Below are 21,285 nucleotides of genomic sequence, written 5' to 3'. Positions count from 1 at the left end.
TGGTGAATATTCGCCAAGGTGGAGATTGTTGGTGTTGGAATTCATGTGATCCCAATAGGGGGGGTGAATTGGACATTTAAAACATTTCGGCGATTCACCATAGTTCATATCCCATTCAACATATATACGTGTATGTAAAATGAGTTTAACAATAAAAGAAAACATACACGTGTGCAGTATCTTATTTAAATCAAATGTGAGCATGCAAATAATTTTGACATTAAATAAACATTCATATACATGCTTAAATTAAAGTGCAAGAATTTAAATAAGATAGAGAGAGCGTCACCAGATTTGTTATCGAGGTTTGGGCAAACTAGCCTATGTCCTTGCCTTGGACATACTCCCCAAGGATTCCACTATACCTGCTCACTTAATTGAGTGGAGCAGAAGCCTTTTACATCCTCTCCTCACGGGGTGAGGAAAACCCAAGTTTAATTTTCGGGTTGAATCGAACCGGTCTCATTTACAGGGCTGAGAATCCCTAGTTCAAATTCGGGTTGAACCGAACTGGTTTTATTTATGGGGCCGAGACTCCCCAATTCAATTAACAGGATGAACCCAACCATACAATAAAATATTTTTGTACATATAATAATGCTTCTAAAATACAAGCAGAAATGTACACAATAAAGCTCTAAAATGTATGCACTCTCTTATGATATGATTTGAACCCAGTAGAGTAAGGATGCATTCCTAAATAATCAAATGCACAAATATATGTATGAAAATATGAGTATTATGTGCTCATGTAAATATTTTTGCAAATAAATAAAATTTGGAGAATCTAGGAATTTAAACTCAATAAAGTATTTGTGCTATAAATAATTTCTCCTAAAATATTTATCAAATAAATAACTGAGAGAAATGCAAGCAATACTCTCAAAAATTGATTTTAAAAGATAAATAACAAGTGAGAGTATATGCATGTATATACAAATAAAATGCCCAAAATAAAATATTCTCTTTAAAAATGATTTTTAGATAAAACAAGTGAACAAGAGTTGGAGAGATTTGTTTAAAAATTTTTGCCCCAAAAGAATGATTTAAACATTAAAAAACATTTTGGGGGAACTTTGATTAACAATGAATTATAGAGAAGATTTGAATTAATCAAAACTGTTAGTATGGAGTTATGATGGGGTGTTTATAGATTTTCTAAAAATTTTGACCGTTGGGGACACGCTCGGTATTTTGGAAAAGATTAATTAAATTTTAATGACATTTTAACCCTTTTAAAAAATTCCAACCCGAGAGCTCCAGTCAGCCACTTTTGTGGTTCGGTTGATAGTGGAGCCAAGTTTGGTTGACTAGGAAATTTTTGAACTCTAAGTTCGGTCGACTAGATTTGAGGCGATTTCCAAACTCGCGCGGTTCGGTCGACCAATCTATTTTGAATTATGAAGTTCGGTTGATCAGGCGGTTGGATTCTCCACGTGGGGGTTTAGTTGACCAGTGCATTGCCCATATATTTTTGGTCGGTTGACCGAGGAGTCAAAGCATTGACCCAGTGGGAGTTCGGTCAACCAAGTTGTGTGAACTTGGCAAGGTTCGGTCGACCGTGCTATGGTCAAAATGTTGACCTCTGACTAGTTCGGTCAACCAAATGCTTTTATACATTCCAGTTGGTCGACTAAACATGCATTGTTATAATCCTTTTGTATATAAACCCTATTCATATGATGATTAAATTTAAGAAAATATGACATATTTTTATGAAGTATAGGGAGTCTTAAGGTCAGTTTAGGTCTTCTTTAGGACATCGAAAAAATTCGGCTTCGGTCTACCGTTTTTGAAAACTTCGTTTAGCCTCGATTTTAACCCTAAAGCTATTCCAAAAACTTTGTATGATTTTACTCTTTTTAGAAAAAAAAAATTTGGTAAGATGTGCTAGTCCCTAGGGTCTATCTACAGTTATTCTGAGCATTCAAACACATCATGCAGATGCATGCATTATTACAAATCAGAGATATAAAAATTAAATGTAATCACATAAAATAAACTTCTTCTTCGTCATTTTGCTCTTCTGACTTCCTGGAATGCGCTTGATCGTATAGTATTTAAGTCCTGTAAGCTTCCATCGCTACTTCCTTATGTATGTGTTAAAATTAATGGACCTGTTCACATGTTAAATACACATAAGAACTTCTTACTAGTTCGGTTGACTGAGGCATTTATGACCTCCTAGGTTCGGTCACCTAAAGCACTTTCAAAGTAGATTTAGGTTAAGATTTTGATTAAAAGTTTCTTTTTTTCATATAGGTATGACATTTTAGTTCAAGAGATTTTTCATGAAATGTTTGGGGACCCAAGGTCAATTTAAGGCCTAAACTTTTAAATTAAACCCAAAAAATCTAACGTCGGTTGGTGCCCTAAGGTCAAACTAAGGCCTTTGGTTCCCTACGATTAGTCTACGATTCTATCTGAGTATTCGATTCATATCATGCATATGCATACATTATTACATACCAAAATATAAAAATAAATGCAATTACAAAAGAAATATTATGTCTTCTTCTTCTTCTTCTTAACTCATTGACATCATGGAATACACCAGATTTGAGCTTTAAGTCTTGTCTTGGTTTCCATGTTCTCTTGATCTTATGTGTGACATGAATTATACTTGTTCACGCACTAAAACACACACATAAGAGACATTTGTATTTGTCAGAATCAAAACAAAGATCAGATTCAAAAAGCTAGCCATACGTGTGAGGGTGGGACAGACGCTTTGTCGCGCATAAAGAAATGAAGAAGCTAAAAATTGAATTGGAATTCAATTTTGTGTCAGAGGCATCTTAATCCATATACGTGTGTGCATGCACATTTAGTTTGCATGAGATAACTTTTGAAGGAAGAATTTGAAATGTCAGGAGATTTCAATCTCCTCTTGCCGACATCATGCTATTAACATTATTATGTTATTATTTTACATATATATAGAAGAAGGAATTTGAAGGAGATTGAATCTAATTCAATCTCCTGTCGACATCATCCTAGGAGATATATCTTTATACAAATAAGTTTTAAATTATTATTACAATATTATTTATTAATTTAATTTAATATAATAATAATATTTTTTTTTTTCAGATTATCACATTCAATACATAGATACCCTCATTGCCTATATAACAATCCCACTCCCTCATTTACACTCCCAAATCCATTGAACCTAGAGAACCTTGTTATCCCACAACCATTTCTAGAAACAATTTGTTGGCCTAATAGGCACTCAAGAAAGGGTGAATTTGATGAAAAAAAAAATTATGTAGCTCTTCAAATCAATTCAAACGTGCAAAAGAAAACATTACTAAGATCAAACAATATTAAACATATGAAAAATCTAGGTCATAGGCCTCTAGAGAATAACATTACTCCAAATTAATATAGGATTAAAAGAATTGGATGAAACCAAGACTTAGAGTGGTTTAGTCAACTTGGCCTTCATCCACTCCCCAATTCTCATTTGGGTATTCTACTATTGAACAAATCAAACATGTACACATACCATATGACTCATGATACCTTCTTTTAATTACCACTTTTACAAATAGTCCAACTGCGAAATCTACAAACGTCTCTAAGCAATTCTTTAGGTTCTCGACCTTTTTGATGTCAAAGATAAGCTCCTCCATATTATATGAGATAGTTACAATATATTTCCTCTTAGGAAAAAGATTTAGAATTAATCAATATAGATAAAGTGGAAGAGAGAAAAAGAACTAGAATAAATTCATCATTGTCAAGAGCACTCTAATTGTTATTTTTTAATTAGAGTGTTACTTACAGCCTAATTCCTTTTTAGTGAAAGTGACGAAATCTTTTTAGTTCAGTTTCTTAATAAGTTTGCTTCCACAGATTTCTAGGAAGATGCCCCCAACTTAATGGCCGGTTTAACATGTAACCTTGATGTCTCTGATAGTTTAAAGCTGGGAAAGGAGAGTGGAGGGATTAGGGATGACGATGGGCTGTTCTCCATCGTGTAGTCGAGTTATGCCCAAATGTCTTTCAATAGACCAAAAATAAAGGAAAAAAAAAATTTGATGCACAATGTAACAATAGACAAATAGAAATGGTCTATAGTGAAAATTATGATAAAATTCATATAAGTTTTAATAAACCTTGCACACCATAAGCCTTAATGACCTTAAAGTGACTGATACATCTTGTACCCGACTCAAGTAAAAAATTACTTAAAAACTGGAATAAGAAAAAGTAATTATTTGAGTCATAAGTCATCTGCATCAGTACACTAATATAATTAACTAAGTTGCACACAATCATCCATGATACTAATATTGGGTAGATTATTATTTTTTTTATTTTTAAACTGGTCTAATATTGAGTACATTATACTCACCATCATTTCATCTCTCATATATTGCAAAGGTTTCCGTGCCATCTTCCCAGAATCCAGCACAACTCCCTGTGGTGCAGCTGCTGAAAGAACTTCGAACAAATTGCTGAACATTTCATTGAATTAATTCCTCCAGTCTCTGGTATACCCTTGTAGTCTCCACTCCAACTCTAGAAATTATTGCCTATTAATCCCAAATGGATACAAAATATGCGAGTTATGAATCCAAGTTTGAATACCGTTAACAAGCTTTAACATTAATTAATAAAAGAAAAAAGAAAAAAATCAGAACAAATCCAAGAGGGGGAAAATAGGTAAAACAAAAACTCTTAAAACTCCACAAAACTTCTTTTTACTTCCTCAAGTTTAAGCTATGAGAGTTTGATCACCCTTCCGATCAATTTCATCTTTGAGATCTCCGTATCGAATAGGGACTAGCTAGCTCGAATAAATCTCATTGTGGCAATTTTAAAATTTATAAAGTGAAATAAATATGGGGTTTGGATGGGAGAAAGGAACGTAATTGAGTACTCACTTGGGCATGGAGTGAGTAGAAGACCTTATCACCCACAGTAGAAAAGCTAGCACTCACAACTTGATTTCCCTCTTCCTCAAGAACCCTAATGACGTCATACAACATGAAGTTCTGCTTCAACCCACTGACTAACATGACGTCCAGAGTGGATCCCAAGTCTCTTAACTCAATCACAGGCAATTTGAAGCCCATCATCTGTTGCCTACTATTATTGCCTTCCTTTGTCGCTCCTTTATCACTATTCTCCATTGCCTCATTCTTCCTCGACTTCAGTTCTTCTATTCTTTCTTTCAGTTGCTTTATGTAGGTGGCAGCAATGTCAAGCTGATCTGGCTGTGATAGGATGTCCTGCATCAGAAAACACAAAGTAATTAATTATAAGACAAAATTATCTTTGAAAAAAAGAAAAAGAAAAAGAGAGAGCATTCAAGAAAAAACAAAAAGGAAAAATTATCTAAAAGGTAAAGATGGTTTTTGTGTATGGGATGAGCATCATGGCGGCTACTGTCAAGGAAAATTAATTAAAATTTCTCCAAGTCATCCTCGATAAGCTGTTGATATATTTGAGAAGGGATTTTAAATTAATCTGGACATGTGATAGAAAATAAAATATGATTTATACATATATATATATATATATATTGGTTTAAATTTTTTAATTTTTTAACAAAATATTTTTTTTTAAACTAAGAGGCAATTTTTTACGATTATTAATTCTGCAAGTTTTTGCTTTTGGAACTTCCAATTTACAAGGATAAAAAATTAGAAAATTTCCTTTGTTAATTCAGTGCACACTGGATTCATATCTATATATAATTTAAACTACTTTGTTAATTAAACGTGTCATGCTGTGTTGTCTTATTCGCACTGTTACCTTTTCTAGGATTTTATTTTTATATGGCTACATCAATCTTCATCGATATTCATGAAAATATTGATCTTCATAAAGCTTCAAGGATTAACAGCAAAAGTTAAAAAGAATGATGATAGTTAAAAATAAATTGAATAAAATGAGGAAACGTCTAGCATATTAACGAGGCGCGGTCTAATATTCGAACTCCAATCTTGTGTCATTGAAAGGAAAAAATAAAAATAAACTCCTTATCGCTAGGGTTTACAGGCTTGCAAGCGTGGTTTTCTCATAAATTATAATTATCTAACAAATATATACTCCCAATAGATAAAATGGAATAAGGTCCCAAAATGTGGGTCAAAGGAGAATGAGTGAAATAGAGTGGGATCTATAATCGAACTCCAGTGACATTTTAGTGGTGAAGTAGAATGAAAGGACGGGCTCGATATTTCGAGGGTTTGTGTGATGTCGAGCATTTCTCCCTAATGTGTGGGTAAAATTGGAGGAATATATTTGACAGGGAAATTAACAACTAAGCTTGGATGAGGAGCCTACTGCATTAATTGTGGAAAGCGATGAAAAGATTATGGATGGTTGATGGAGAAACACACGGAACCCATGTGATGGTTAAACAGTTAATACATGGAATTGTTCATTTATTAATACTGAACTATGCGAAATTGTACAGGTCTGTATTGTCATTTATTCAAAGGAAATTTTTAAAAAAGGACATCCCACCGCCTACCTCTCAACTTGATATAGCTACATTAACTTCTTTTCACTTTTTATAAAAGTGGTAATAGATTTATTCAAAGCTTTTTTCCTTCTTGTAGTAAAATGATTTTAAGGAGGGGAAGGAGTAGCTAGAGATGCAAGCTAGTATATACGGACTTCAAACCTAGCATATCTCCATGGTAATAAAAAACTATACTCATGACTTCTTTTGGTGGGGCTCTGCCCCAATTTTGAGAGAGAGAGAGAGAGAGATTTTTTGCATGTCATGGGCTGTGCCTTCTGCTTGTGTTTCTGCAAGTCAAGCTGAATTCTATTGGTTTTGAGTTGGGCTTTTTTTTTTAGGGCTCAATTTCTTCTAGCTTCCTTGGTACTGTTAACTGTTTTGTGCAGACTTTGGTTAAGTTCTCGGGGAAAATTAATTAAGAAATAGGGAAGAGAGAGAGAGAGAGAGTACCTTGGAGTGTTGAACGAAGTGAGAAGGAATGAGGTTCGTAAGCTTAAAACAGAGGCGTTTCATGTGAATTCTGCGATCCCTCTCGATGGTTTTCCTATCTGGTTTGGTCGAAGTGCCGCTGCTGGCAATCGTCTTCTTCATCCTCTACCCTATACCTACCCAGCTACCTTCCCTCTCCTCTCTCTTTATCTATTTTACTTAATTATATAACTCAATGATCTCCTGCTCACTTCTTCCCTATCTATATTTCACTTCTCTCAACAACTTGACTCGCAGCACCCCACATATACCATAATGGATCAGGAAGCCACTCTTCTTCTTCTGGACTGTGGAAGCGTAAGCTGCATTTATATACAGAGAGAGAGAGAGAGAGAGAGAGAGAGAGAGCGCGAGTGCACGTGTACGTGTACGTGTGGGGTTTCAGACGAGAGAGAGAGAGAGAGAGGGAGAGAAGCAGGTGAGAACTCTCGGGTGTCAAAAACAAAGATGTCGGGGGAGGTGGGGCCCACGGGCGCAGACCAATAAGCTTAAGTCAAGGGGCATCGTTGATCATACGTAGGATATGGATGCTCTCTCAATGCAAGTTACTCTTGAGTTCTTCGAAGGCGGGCTCTCTGTTGACCCCTTGACTCTTGTACAAAAATTCATTACTCGTTGCTCCACCGGCCACAATTTCATTTTTATTTCTATTATTTCTTATGTCATCAAATGTAAACATGACATTGGGGACCAGGGTATCTCACTGGGGGGCGCAAGAAAAATGGGGAAATCAAATCAAATCAAACCAAACCATAAAGTAAAATCTAATTCAATTAAATATTAACTACCTACTTTTTTTGATTTCATGTTTTTGATTTTTTAGGATTTGTTTAATATTTGTTTCTATTTCTTCATAGTAATGAAACATATTATAAAAATATATTTATTTATGATGTCAATTTTTTATTTTTATTATTAATTTTTAATTATTTGTCAAAAAAATTAAAAATTAGATTTTATGATTTTCTGTTATTTTGACAACCTATTGTTATAAATTTTAATATCCCGATATAGTTTTTTAGATTAAATTATTTATTTTATACAGTTTTAAATTAAAATCAAAATTAAATGATCATATGAATTTAAATATAATTAAAATAAATATATATATAAATTTCAAATCATAATAATAAAGCTAATTACAAAATACTTTTACTATTTTTCAATTATCATGTACAATAAATTTTTTATTGTAAAGTAAATTTTGAAAGTAAAAAAATTAAGTAAAATAGTAAAGACAAAATTTATTTTTATTATAGTAATTCTTTTAAAGTATATTATTTGTAATTTTATTATTTTAATCATATTTTTATAATATTACTCGATTTAAAGATGAAAATTAGTATTTTTTAATTAAGTTTTTAATTTACATTAGTTTTATAAATATTAACCAAAAAGGTAGTTGGAATCTAATTTTTATTTCTAACAACCCCTAAGTGATTTGGTTTTAGTTCAACCATGATTAACTTAACCAAATTGATATATTATAAATTATATAATTATATATAATATACAATATTTTAATAATTAAAATAAAAATTACTTTTGAGTAGCATACAATTTAAAATTTAGTTTAGTTACTTTTATTTTAGTTTTTTAGAACTAGAACTAGAACTTGATTATGAACTTTGTTTACGGGTGGATATTTTTAAATTTATGTAACAAGTGAAATTAAAATTTGCAAATCTATGATTTCTTATTGATGCTTAAATTATATATTTGAAAGGATGATGAAATATTAATTTGTTGTGATTTGAGGATTTGAATTGGATCCAATGGTTTGTTGTACTTAATCATTGGATATTAGTCTAAAAACTAGTTAATTAAATTCTTATTAACCATTAACCATTTAGCTTAGTTTCGGCTCACATTTTCAAAGAGAATGGTTTGGTTGATTGAACCATGTCTAACCCTTGGATATCATCTCTAACACCCCCCCCCCCCCCCAAGTGTTTGGTAACATTTTTTTTTTTCACTAAATCGATGTTTACTATAAGTGCCTGAAGATTCTTCCCCAACAATTTATAGACTTTTTGTTTGCATTAATGTCAATGTCCATTTTGTCTAGGCAAGTTTCCTACTAGGAAGTTGGGAAGTCAAAGGTCGCTTTCTGGTTTTTCCTTTTCTGTTTTATTTTTGTCATTTTTTATTATATTGGGTGATCCAGAATGACCTAAAACAAAAAGGTGGGGCTCCAACATTGATTTTTTTACCACGTGCACTCAAACTGATCGAGGCAAAACTCTTTGAACTTTTTTTCCTTCTTTCTACAAACTCAAACTACACCGTAGAATTTAGAGTAGATGAAAATGGTAAATAAGAGGTTTGATGGTGATTTCAACTTTGATCACATAAATTGAAGCAAAACCCCTATCACTCTGGGCTTTTCTACCCTCTTTTTATCAAATCCAACTACATCGGTTGATTCAGAGTAATTTGAAAAATGTTGATTTGAATGCGCAGTGGAAACACACGACTCGAATATGAACAACTAATGCAAGTACTCAACGACGAATATACGGAAATTAACAATCAATCACAAAGAGAATAAAATTAAGTCAGCACAAGAATTTACATGGTTCGACAATTTGCCTACATCAATGGGAGCAAGCGTCTGATTTTCATTATCAATTCGTCAAGCTTACATCAAGGGTCACAAATATAGTTTTGTTGACTTTGTAAGTCTAATCCCTATTTTGATGCTGACAAAGTATAAGTATCTTACCTGTGCACTGAGCTTATGAACATGGTTAATTCTTCGCATGCACAGATGGTAAGGATACAAGGAAGCCATAAAGACTACAAAGATCATACTTTATGATGGCTTAACAGGAGGCAAAAGGAATTAAGACATTTACGTGTCGTATTATAATGCATTTAATTTTATTTGATTTGTAATTTATTATGGCTTGTAATAACTGCATCATAAATGATAGGTTTATAAGTTCAACATGACCGTAGATTGACCATAGGGAAACAAATGACCATAGATAGACTTCGGTTGACCGACGCCAGGTTTTTAGGCTTAATTGAAAAGCCTAGACCGTAGAATAACCCTAGGTCCTTGCACTTATACTTAGGATAGTCCCCAAAATCACATATACTATTAGGGAAAACAATTGAATTGAAATAGGACTTAAAGAAGTAAAGTAGTAAGGTTTCGGGTGACCGAACCCTAATGTTTAAAACACCTCAATCGACCGAACCGTTGAATGGTCAAAAATTTGAATTGATTTCGGGTGACCAAACTCAAATGAACTGAGTGTCCACGGTCGACTGAACTCAAACCCTAACTTTTTCCAACAACTCGGGTGCCCACACTTCATGTCCAAAATACTCCCGGGCGATCGAATGTTCAAGTTCGGCAAATCGAACTTAAGACCAGGCAATCGAACCTCGGATATATTGGAAAATCGCCTTAGTTAGCAAACCAAACCCTCATTCAGGCACCCGAAGTTAAAAAATCGCCTTTTCTGTTTGACTCTGTTTGGGTGACCAAAGCTATGGCTCGGTCGGCTGAAACTCTCGGGTTGCCTTAAATTTTACCGCAGTTAATTTGGGTTAAACTAGGTTAATTTTCTTAAACTCATTTAAAAAAATTAATTATTCCCTATGTATCCCCAATGGTTATAATTTAGGTCTTCTCTATAAATATGAGTTCATTTGCAAAATTAAGATAAGATTAGGGATTTTGATTAGGGAAATTTTCTCTGAAATTTTGAGTGCACCCTCTTCATATACAAAGCCAAATACTCTTTCTTTTATCATTCCTTTGCAAAATCTATTTGAGTAAGAGTATTCTAAAATCATCCTACATTGTTTACCAAAGCTATAACTCTCTTTACTTTGATTGTTTGATTATTTTTTGATTGAGAGTTCAGTTAAAGTTTTTCCCTCCGATTTAATTAATAAATTCATTGTGTGGGGAAAATTTTTTAACTAGTGAGTCTTTGCATTATTATTGCAAGACTCATTAAGTTTGTCTTGTGATTTGTGAAGCAATTTTTTTTTTTTTTTTTGACAAGCTAGTATTACTAATATCTCTTGTGCTTAAATTTTGAGAAAATCATTTTGAGATATTTGATTACATTCTTGGGAAATCTTTGAAACCCTACTTGTGATTGATATATAGTTATATATTGTTTCAAAGATAGATTAATAATACACTCGCATGCTTGATTGCTTATTGAATTTACCTTGAGTGTTATTGCACATATCTTCACTGAGCTTATAAATCTATCATATTGAAGTGCATTAGTTATAGCTTGTGCGTATCGGTACAAATATGCTTGTATTAGAAGCATCTTTAATCGTACGCAAAAATCATATTGATTGTTGTATTCCAAGTGTGGCCTGAGGGGGTTTGATCTAGCCTATAAGGATCGGGTTGGGGTCAGTCTTGTGAATTTGACCTAGGGCCTTCTCCGTCTTGTAAGGAGAGTTTGTAAAGGTTGAGGTCAGCAATAGGAATTTGACCTAGTTGTAATTGGTGTCGCTCCACCCTTTAAGTGAGCAATAGTGATAATCCTCAGGCTTGTGAGCTAAGGCGGGGATGTAGGCAGTATTGGCCGAACCTCGATAAAATTTCTTGTGCCTAATTTTAATCTTCACACTTTAAATTTCAGCACTTGACTGTTTGCGTTTAATTGTTTAAATATTAGATTGGGATTTCATAGAAAGACCCTAGGTTGTGAAATACTACTAATATCTGTTTTAACCTAGGAATAAGTTGAAAATTCCAATTCACCCCCCCTTTTGGGAATACACTAAAGTCAACAAGTTTATATATAAACCCTATGCGTACAGAAGATTTAGACTATACTTAAAACACTCCTGTAGCAATACCTAGAGGAAAATCCTCCGAAATCTCCCAATCTACTGATCTCCCAATTCAAAATCTATGATATGCGCCAAACAAAACTAATGACTATTTTCTAAAATTGTTGACAGTATGGACTGAAACCATCGAAGGTTATCTACTGAGAGTTCTTCCTTCTGTAAACTAAAATCGTTGACAAAAATGTCAACCCAATCATTGCCGGTTTCTTGCAGCAGCTCAACTACCTTATTCTTTGCTTCACCATGCTTTCCTGACGCATGCATTCCACTCAATATGAGCCACATCTCCAAAAATATTCACCTTGGAAAATATTCACTACTTAGGAGAATTAGAAAGCATAACGTGCTGCTCCACTCAAGACAGTAGATTGGGACAACCTCTCATCTAGCACTTGGAGACGTTTACCAAGTCAAAGCAATGCTTGAACTTATCTGTGGTAACAGGAACTCCACCTAGCTGAATGCCCAGCTAATGTGTTCCTAAAATATTCTGTTTTTAGGCCCCCATTTACCTATGTTATGTTCTTATTTACTTTATAATTATCACTTCTTATCATTGTTTGGAGTTACACGTGGTATGCTTTATGTTTTAGGAAATTAGAGCTTAAACTGAAGAATTAAGTAGTGCAAGGAGTCAATGAAGCAATCTGGAAGCACAAGGCTTGACCAACTGCTCGACTAGGTCTCTAAGACCTTGATTCATCTAAATAAACATGTCCTTGACTGACCATGTGGTGAACCAAGTAGTCACAAGGGGCGACCAGGTCAAGATAAGAAGACTCCAAAGTGTTGATTAACAAGTAGATTCATAGAATGCTTCAACCATGGCGTGACCAGGAGACCTTGGATGTGCGACTAGGTCGATGAAGCCATCAGCTAAAACAAGAATGAATTGAAGATTTTCCAGAATGGTTCGACTAGGGTGCGACTAGAAGAAATTGGGGTGCTACCAAGTCGATTGTTATCAAGTTTTGAAAACTACTGCATAAGATTTTTGGCAAAACTTTCCTGATTTGAATTGATCGTGTGTAAACCCAAAGAGGTATTAATTTAAACTTCGAATAGATGATGACGGTTCCCTTTTGGTCCTTCAAGGTTCTCTTGAGTGCCCTATAGCCTCTTTTGGTGTCGTTAGATAGATTTAGAGTATATTTACATTGCGTTGTTTAATTTCAAGTGCAAGTTCAATTGTATTTTAATTCCTACTTCGTTTCAGTTTTGAATTTCAATAAAAATCATGCTTTAAATTTCATCCTTCAATACCTTGTCTTTACTTTTGATTCGATGCACCATGAGTTTCTAATTTACTTAGTTCTCTGGTTGTGATGAAACCCTAGGCAAGCACAACATTGCTAGGATTTAGTCAATTGTGCATAATAGGGTGCAGTTGTTAGAAAGGAATCTATGTTTGCTGGATAAGGCATACCCCGTTCTCCCAATCGTGTTCCAAACGATTGGTGCAAACTCGCCTATGCTATGCCACTTGAGCAAATTGCTTGATTATTGAAACCCTAGTGTGGATATTTGACCAAACCTAGTTATCACAAATTAGCTATGGTGGACTCATAACCAAAGAATTATTTTTCCATAGAGAATTTATTTCATTTTAATTGCTTTCGTAGTTTAATTAGAAAAACCAAAAATCAATCTTTTTTTCTTGTTCCAGTGTAGTAAACTAGATTAATTGGTTAACCGTTGCACTCTATCCCTGAGATCGACACCTAAATCACTCCTTGTTCTACTGAACTTGGGATTAGTTAGGTCATAAATATTATCGTTGATAGTTAAGGACCTAAGCCTTGGCCTGCCTACCACCAACTCCTTGAACAATCCTATAAACCACAATATGTACTTCCTTGGTAGCCTTAGCCATTACCATGTACTCCAACTCCGTTGAAAATTCTGTAACCTAACATTGAACCCTAAACTTCTAACAAATAAGCCCTTCCACAACATACCCTGTTGTTGACTTCCTATCATCCAAGTCCCCTTCGTAGTCTGCATCCATGAATCTCACAACTAACGGATCACTCTGTTACCCACTAAAACACCCCACTGCACTGGCATAAGATACTTTTAACATGTCTCGAACATTATCATCTGTCCTTGGGTATTGAGTGATAGATAGTTTACATTAATTTTACAATGGTGTAATGTTGACCAGTTTAACATTAACTATGCTAAAAGTCTCCAACACCTTCTCCACAAAACCACCCTAAGAAAACCACAATCTAGCTACAATTTTGTCCACAAAACCACCCTAAGAACACCCAAATCTCCTTGCAGCTTTATCCTTACGAAACTCCAACCCAAGAATCTTCTTGGCTGCACTCAAAGCCTTCATGTCAAATTATTTTCTCAATAGAGTTTCTGACTGATTAATCTCAGTCAAAATCTTACCAGCAATTGACATATCATTCACATGAAACAACATAATAATTGCTAACTTGCATCATATCATCCTCTTCCCCTCTACAAGTTTCACCAACTCCCACATCTGATTCTTGTGCAATAACTCCATATGCTCTATCATATCACTCATGTATCTTTTTTTTTTCTTTTTGTATGTTGTGCACCGCATCTTGAAAAATAATAGGAACCTTGCTAGTAGTATTAAATACATAAGACATCAAATCATCAAACTCATACGTGGGCGGTGGTTTGATAATGCATATGGGCCCATTGTGATCTTGTTGGTCTCCTAAGCTAGAACTCCCTGCAATATGAACGATGTCATCTCTGCATTGAGTCTTTAACTCCACCTGCATCACAATCTCCTTTTTGCTACAGTTTATATTGTGATACTACTAGTCTCCGGAGTTAGAACTCTCTGCATTATGAACTGAAATTAAAGATGTATTCCCAAGAGGGGGGTGAATTGGGTAATTAAAAATTTATTAGCGAAATTTCATATTACCTTAACCCTTTTTATTTTAAACATCCATAACCACTGTTGGAATTGGTGTGATCACAATAGAGGGGGAGAATTGGGTTTTAAAAATATTTCGGCTAAAATAAACATTTACACTAATTCACCATAGTTCATATCTCATTCAATATAATAGCGTGTATGAAAAATGATGAAATTATACATTCAAAGATACACGAGCGGCATATCTCATTTAACCCAAATGTGTGCATGCAAATAATAATAATAACAGTAAGTAAACTAGCATACACATATGGAAATTAAAGTGTATAAAGTAAATGAGATAGAGAGAGAGTGATACAAGATATTTGTTATTAAGGTTTGACCAAACCAACCTACGTCCTCACCTTGGGCATACCCCCTAAGGATTCCACTATCCCTGCTCACTTAAATGAGTGGAGCAGAAGCCGTTACAACCTCTCCTTACGGGGAGAGGTAAACCCCAGCTCAATTACAAGGCTGAGCCCAACTTGTCTCACTTACAGGGCTGAGACTCCCCAGTTCAATTTTCGAGCTAAACAGAACCGGTTTCACTTACAGGGCTGAGACCCTTTAGTTCAATTTATGGGCTAAACCCAACCAGTACAATAAAAACAATTTTTGTACATGAAAATGCTTCTAATAATACAAGCAAAAATGTACAAAGTTAAAGCTCTAAAACATACACTCTCTTATGTTATGAAATGTGTTCAATAGAGTAAGGGTGTATTTATCAAAATATTTTTGCATTCTTTAAACATAATATGTATAATGAAGACTTCAAAAATTTAAACCCTAAACCAAATATTTCTCCAAAAAAATATTTTCAATAAGACATAGGAGAACCTAGGGTTATAGCTTCAAAAACTTTGCACAAAACAAAATATATGCATTTGAAGATCTATGTGCAAATCAAAGCAAGTAAAAGCCCAAATAACTCTTTTGTAAAAATGATTTACAATAATACATGAAAAAGAGTTTTGGAGAGTAAAAGATTTGCCCCAAGAAATAGTTTTTACAATAAAAAATAAGTTGGGGGAACTTTGATTAACAAGAGGTTAAAAATATTTGAGAGAAAATATTTGCTAATCAAAGTTACTAATCTATGTTATGAAAGGGGTATTTATAGTTTTTCTCAAAAATATGACTGTTGGGACACAATGGGTATTATTAGATTTGTTTAATTAAAATTTAACACTAGTTACTGCAGTTAATTATTAGCAACCTTATAGCTTCGGTCACCGGGTCCTTAGGGATGGTTGCTCGAATTGAGACAGAGAAAAAAGTGAGCTTTTGGGTTCGGGTGCCCAAGGGTGAGTCTAGTTGGATGAAGCCAAAGCGATTTTTCAAACGTTCGAGGTTCGATCGTCTGGTGAGTAGTTCGGGTTGCCAAACCTCACAATTCGGTCACCCGGGGTTATTTTGAACTAAACGTTCAAGTGGCCGAGGAAGGTGGGAACAGTTAATGTCATAGTTCGGTCGACCGTGGATGGTGCGTTCAGTTGGGTCAGTCGACCAAGCCAAGTCAACAAATTGACTTTCTTGATGGTTGGTTTACCAAGGCATTTACAATGCCAATGGTTCGGTTGACCGAGGTCTCTTGAAAATTTTCTTTCTTCTTTTGACCTTATAAAAATTATCCCTATTTGTATGTGTTTGCAATTTTGGCTTAAGGGACTTGTTCATTATGTGTCCTAAGGTCTATCTATGGTCTTGAGGGATAATCCAAAATGGTCGACAACCATAGGATCAGTCAACGGACTTGTGGTTCCCTATCGTCAATCTATGACCATCTAAGCATACAATCCATATCATGTAGATGCATGCGTTATTACAGACCAAATAATAAAATCAAATGCAATTACAATTCAAACAATGTCTTCTTCTTATCCTTTGCTCTTTGATGTCATGGAATGCCAGATTTGTGCTTTAAGACCTGTCTTGGTTTCCATGTTCTCTTGATTTTATGTGACCTGAATAATACCTGTTCATGCACTAAAACACACACATAAGGGAGACTTGTGTTTGTCAGCATCAAAACAGAGATCGGACTCAAAAAGCCAACATGTACACAATCACAATATCTAAATAACGACCATACTATACCAATAGACAATCCTGTATATGAATATGAAATTATAATCCGATTTCAAACTTCAATTAATTCAGTTGAGCAATTATCAAAATCAGATTTTCAGCGATTGTCAACAATATTCTCATGATACAAATTCCATAATTCAATCTTGAATTTTCTTACTAATTGTGCTTCAATAGAATAATCAATCTCAAGTTGTTTACCTTAGTTATTTCAATCCAGAATTTAGATATCAATGCTTGTCTGATTTTTTAATCTAATCAACACAAACCAGTATACAATAGATTATCTTAATTAAATCCCAAATCAATTCTCAATATTCAGCAAGTTCCCAATAAATATAAAATCATACACGCAAGTTATAACTTGTAGAAATTAAAAGAGATAGGGAGACGAAGATCGAGCACAAGATTTTTTATAAGGTTTGGCCAGTAGCCTACATCCTTACCTTAAGCAACCCTCTTTAAGGATTTTCCTTTCCACTTCATTACCAAGTGAAGTACCCTTCTCTCCGTTCAAGGTGGAGATGTCTCTTTAACGAGAATAACCCTTTCGCTAGGCAACAATTCAAAGCTTTGAACCATCAATAACGAAACAACAAAACAAGTTTGTTTGTACAATAGAGATACTCCTCAAAAGAGCAGATTTGTACGCATTAGAATCACAATATACTTCAATAAAATCAATAAAGATATGAAGCTCAAGATTATACCACCATTAATCTGATTATAGAGTGTGAATTTCAAAAGATCAAATCAAAATTTAGCAATAGTTTCAGCAAGAACTCGCAGTAGCACTCTCAGAAAAAGTTTCAGTAGTATAACACAAGTTTTGAATCATATATGAGGCGTGAGTTAACCTAATTTGTGAGAATAATACCTTTATCTAGAGTAGAAATATTTTGGACCATTTTCTCCCAAAATTTCTCTAAGTTTGGAAACCAAATCATCCAAATTTAGAAACAAGTTCTACACTATTAACCAAAATTTAAACTTGTAACTTAGAAAACTTAATTTAGGCTCTATGAAAATATTTTCCATGATTTAAAAATAGGTCTCTAAGTCCATAAAAATTCCTAAGAGCTTCAATCTTTAATATTGAGTATCGAAGTACTGACATGAGACTTTAAAAAGATAAAACTCTCTAAGTTCCTAAGTCTTCGTGTTGTAAAGCTTTTAGCATTCTTTTGAGCTTTGATCAATGTTGTTGGAATTTGTGTATTTCCAACAAGGGGGGGGGGAATTGGAATTTTAAACTTTTCCCCTAGGTTAAACTAGATATCAGTATTACATAACTAGGGTATTTCTAAGTATATATCAAATCAATATATAAACACTATAAACGGAGTAATGAAAAATATCATACGGGTGGGAAAAATAAATTGCAGATAAATAAAGCTAACAGCATATATGATATCAAGGTTCAGCCAATACTGTCTACGTCCCCGCCTTGAGCCATTGCTCAAGGATTCTACTGGATGCTCACTTCACGAGTAGAGCGACACTGTTTACAACACCTTACCAGAATTGTGACTCACTCTAAAAATGAGCAGTTCGGAAGCTATCTCAAGTATAGTAGTTCTGTCGTATAATATTCAGTCTAAAGGTCAGATCGTCTCCTCAGGGAATGCAGTTTAATCTCAAATTTTACGTTCTTCCAATCGAAAATAAAAAGTTACTAAACTCAGTTCAAATTCGGGGTTTTTAGGATTTTTCGAGATCACTTTTCACAAATTAAATGAACACACAAATTAAACCCTAATCCTAGCGTGCACTGAATTAAATAACAAGAATGAAAAACCTACGTCTAATCAAGCAGACATCGAAACACGCGTTAAACTTCGGAATAGAAACTAAAGACGATAACTTTAACACGTAACTAAAACACGCAATAATGAAACTCACACAAACACAAACGTGAGCGATAAAAACCGAACTTTTAACAAAATCAAGAACTTAAACCAAAATCAAAATTTAAAGACAACCAAGAACTCGAACAAAAATTAAATCTTTAACGACTTGAACAATAATTAGACACGATAAAAATATGAACTTTAATAAGACTTAACCTTAAACTAAATTGAGCTTCAACAAAAATTAAGTTTTAAAAAGAACAATTAATTTGATTTTCTAAAAACAAAAATATATATATATATATATATTTTTTAAGAACCAAACTAGACTTAACTTAATTAATCAAATAACTCGGATTAAATCTACCGCTAAAATTACTTGAGACAATAAATAAATAATTAAAATGCAATAATAATAAAACACTCTAAATAATACTCAAAATTCAAGCTTTTCAAATAACCTCAGTAAACAAAAATAACAATATTCAACTTAACAATAAAAAAAAAGGAAAGAAGAGAGAGAGAGAGAGAGAGAGAGAGAGAGAGAGGGGAAAAAAGGAGCAAGTCGTGGCTGGTGGCTGTTCTAGAGATGGTCAGGCTGCAGTAGGAAGGTGGCTTCGGGTGTGGCTTGGCTGGTGTTGGGGGTCTCAGTTGGCCAGTAGTTGCAGCAGCTAGTGTCTTAGGTGGTGTAGCAGCAGGGTGGCTTGAGGGCCTTAGAAGTGCTGAGTATTGCAAGAAAGGAGGTCTTGACAATGGAAAGAGGGTCTCAGGTGGCTATTGTTGGCAAAAGATGAGAGCTCGCGCAGATTTTCTGGAGCAGTAGTAGGGGAAGCTTGGATGGCAAGCTTTCATGAGCAGTAGGCAACAGGAATGGTGGCCGGAGCAGAGGGCTGAGTTGCAGCAGCTTCTGGGTGGTGCAGAAGGAGGGCTCGCGAGAGAGAGAGAGACTGGGAGAGAGAGAGAGGGAAGGAGAGGGAGAGATCAAGAGGAAAGGGAAACCGAGAGAGAGATTGAGGGATAGAAAGAGAGACTGAGAAAAAGAGAGGGCCGAGAGAGAGGGAAAGAAGGGAGAGCTAGGGAGAGGGATGGAGAGGTAGGGAAGGAGGATGAGGGAGAGAGTGAGAAGGGAAGGGGAGGTCGGGTGCACTGGAGAAGGGGAAGGAAGATATAGAGGAGAGAAAATGCCCTACGACTCACAAGCATAGGTTACTCAACCAAAGGGATTCAACCCCGCTTGCTTGGCCGAGTCACATCAAGCTATTTTTATTTTATTTATATTTTTTTTATTTTTTATTTATTTTTATCCTACAAACGAGGCCCGTCTTGATTCTCTTAGAACCCATTTCTCTCAAATCTCAAAACACAGAAATTGTAGATAATCTTCTCATCTTTCTCCAAAGTTTTGAATCGTCTCAATCGGAGCTCGAACGGAAAATTTATGCATCAATCACGAACCGAGGCCTGTATTAGCTCCCGAAAATTTTCCTGTGATAAAAAAATGCCAAAAATTCATAAATTGCTCAATAAATCCCAAATATTATAAATAAGACACTTTGTTAAAATATTGAGAGTAATTAGGTATTTAATTAAAAATATAAGTCCTAGTGCACAAATTAAAATGCCTAATTACGCAGTTTAAGCACGTAATCACACCCCCCAACTAATGTTTTGCTAGTCTTTAGCAAATAATGTGAATGAATTTAAAGACGGTGTCCACAATTACTAACTCCAACAAACATGAAATTAATGTCCGTGCAACACAACCATATCGTTTCACATACAGGAATATAACTGAATTTCACACAAGCTCATTCATATTCAATGCACACAACTCCGAAGCACGTCACTTATGCAAGTTTCATCGTTTATATATCAATTAAGAACATTATACTCACATGAAGTTAATTAGTGGCACAATTCAGAGTTAATGCGGTCATATAAGTTCGAGTATAAACAGGTAAAATCTCGAGGTGTGTGTGATGTGTGTGACTCATTATATCTAGGATACCAGTGGACACCTACAGAACGGTCGTTTTGAAACGACCTAACTGGTATGCCCTTAAAAACATTCAAAAAGAATGGGTTCACTTGTCATATGTGAGGAGGAGTGTCGCGATTAAACATCCCACATACTGAAAGGAACAAATGCTAAGTATATGGAGTGGATTAGTTTGAGAAGGACCTAGCTTATTTATGAGGTTTCGGGTCCTTCACCCTAGCATCTTCTCACCTAATCGCCATGTCCAACCGAGACCACCCTAGATCAACTTATTCAAAAATTTGACGTGAATACATATGAGGCATTAAACGAATGAAGAATCTTCATACGTGGAGAACATGTGTCGTGTCCTTAATTTTTTTCGTGGTATTTCCGTGGAGCAGACATTAGCATTTCATTTCATGTGCATTTCTATTTCTTATTCTTTTTTATGCTCATTCTTCAATTTATGTCTTTTTATTGTCAATTAGGACAATCATTACAGTCTTTTGTTTTCTTCATATCACCAATGGAAATTAAGCTCAAACAGTAGTCCATGAACTATGTCTATTTCTAGGGGTGACTCAGCTTTCACATTTTGAGTAGGCTATAAGACCTAGGTTTCTATCTCCCCACT

At 34.6% G+C, this 21,285-nt stretch overlaps 1 protein-coding gene across 3 annotated transcripts; it reads right to left on the bottom strand.

The window, feature by feature from the left end:
* Nucleotides 1-514: 514 nt before the first annotated feature.
* LOC131146281 (transcription factor bHLH162-like) lies at nt 515-7,378 on the bottom strand. 3 transcript variants are annotated; one of them, XR_009134290.1, is made up of 4 exons: nt 6,938-7,307; nt 4,896-5,243; nt 4,364-4,544; nt 515-2,117 (listed from the first exon to the last, which is right to left on the bottom strand). XR_009134290.1 is itself a non-coding variant. In XM_058095759.1 (4 exons), the coding sequence occupies exons 1-3, from the start codon at nt 7,076-7,078 to the stop codon at nt 4,378-4,380; spliced, it is 642 nt and encodes a 213-aa protein (XP_057951742.1). In that variant the 5' UTR covers nt 7,079-7,253; the 3' UTR covers nt 515-2,117; nt 4,364-4,377. The 3 variants fall into 3 exon arrangements, 2 of the variants coding, with proteins under 2 accessions (XP_057951742.1, XP_057951743.1); XM_058095759.1 differs by having other exon boundaries at nt 4,364-4,530; nt 6,938-7,253; XM_058095760.1 differs by lacking the exon at nt 515-2,117 and having other exon boundaries at nt 4,084-4,544; nt 6,938-7,378.
* Nucleotides 7,379-21,285: the final 13,907 nt, after the last annotated feature.

The sequence above is a fragment of the Malania oleifera genome, chromosome 13 (assembly GCF_029873635.1).
Source record: "Malania oleifera isolate guangnan ecotype guangnan chromosome 13, ASM2987363v1, whole genome shotgun sequence".
NCBI lineage: Eukaryota > Viridiplantae > Streptophyta > Magnoliopsida > Santalales > Ximeniaceae > Malania > Malania oleifera.
This window is presented reverse-complemented; position numbering and strand designations above follow the sequence as displayed.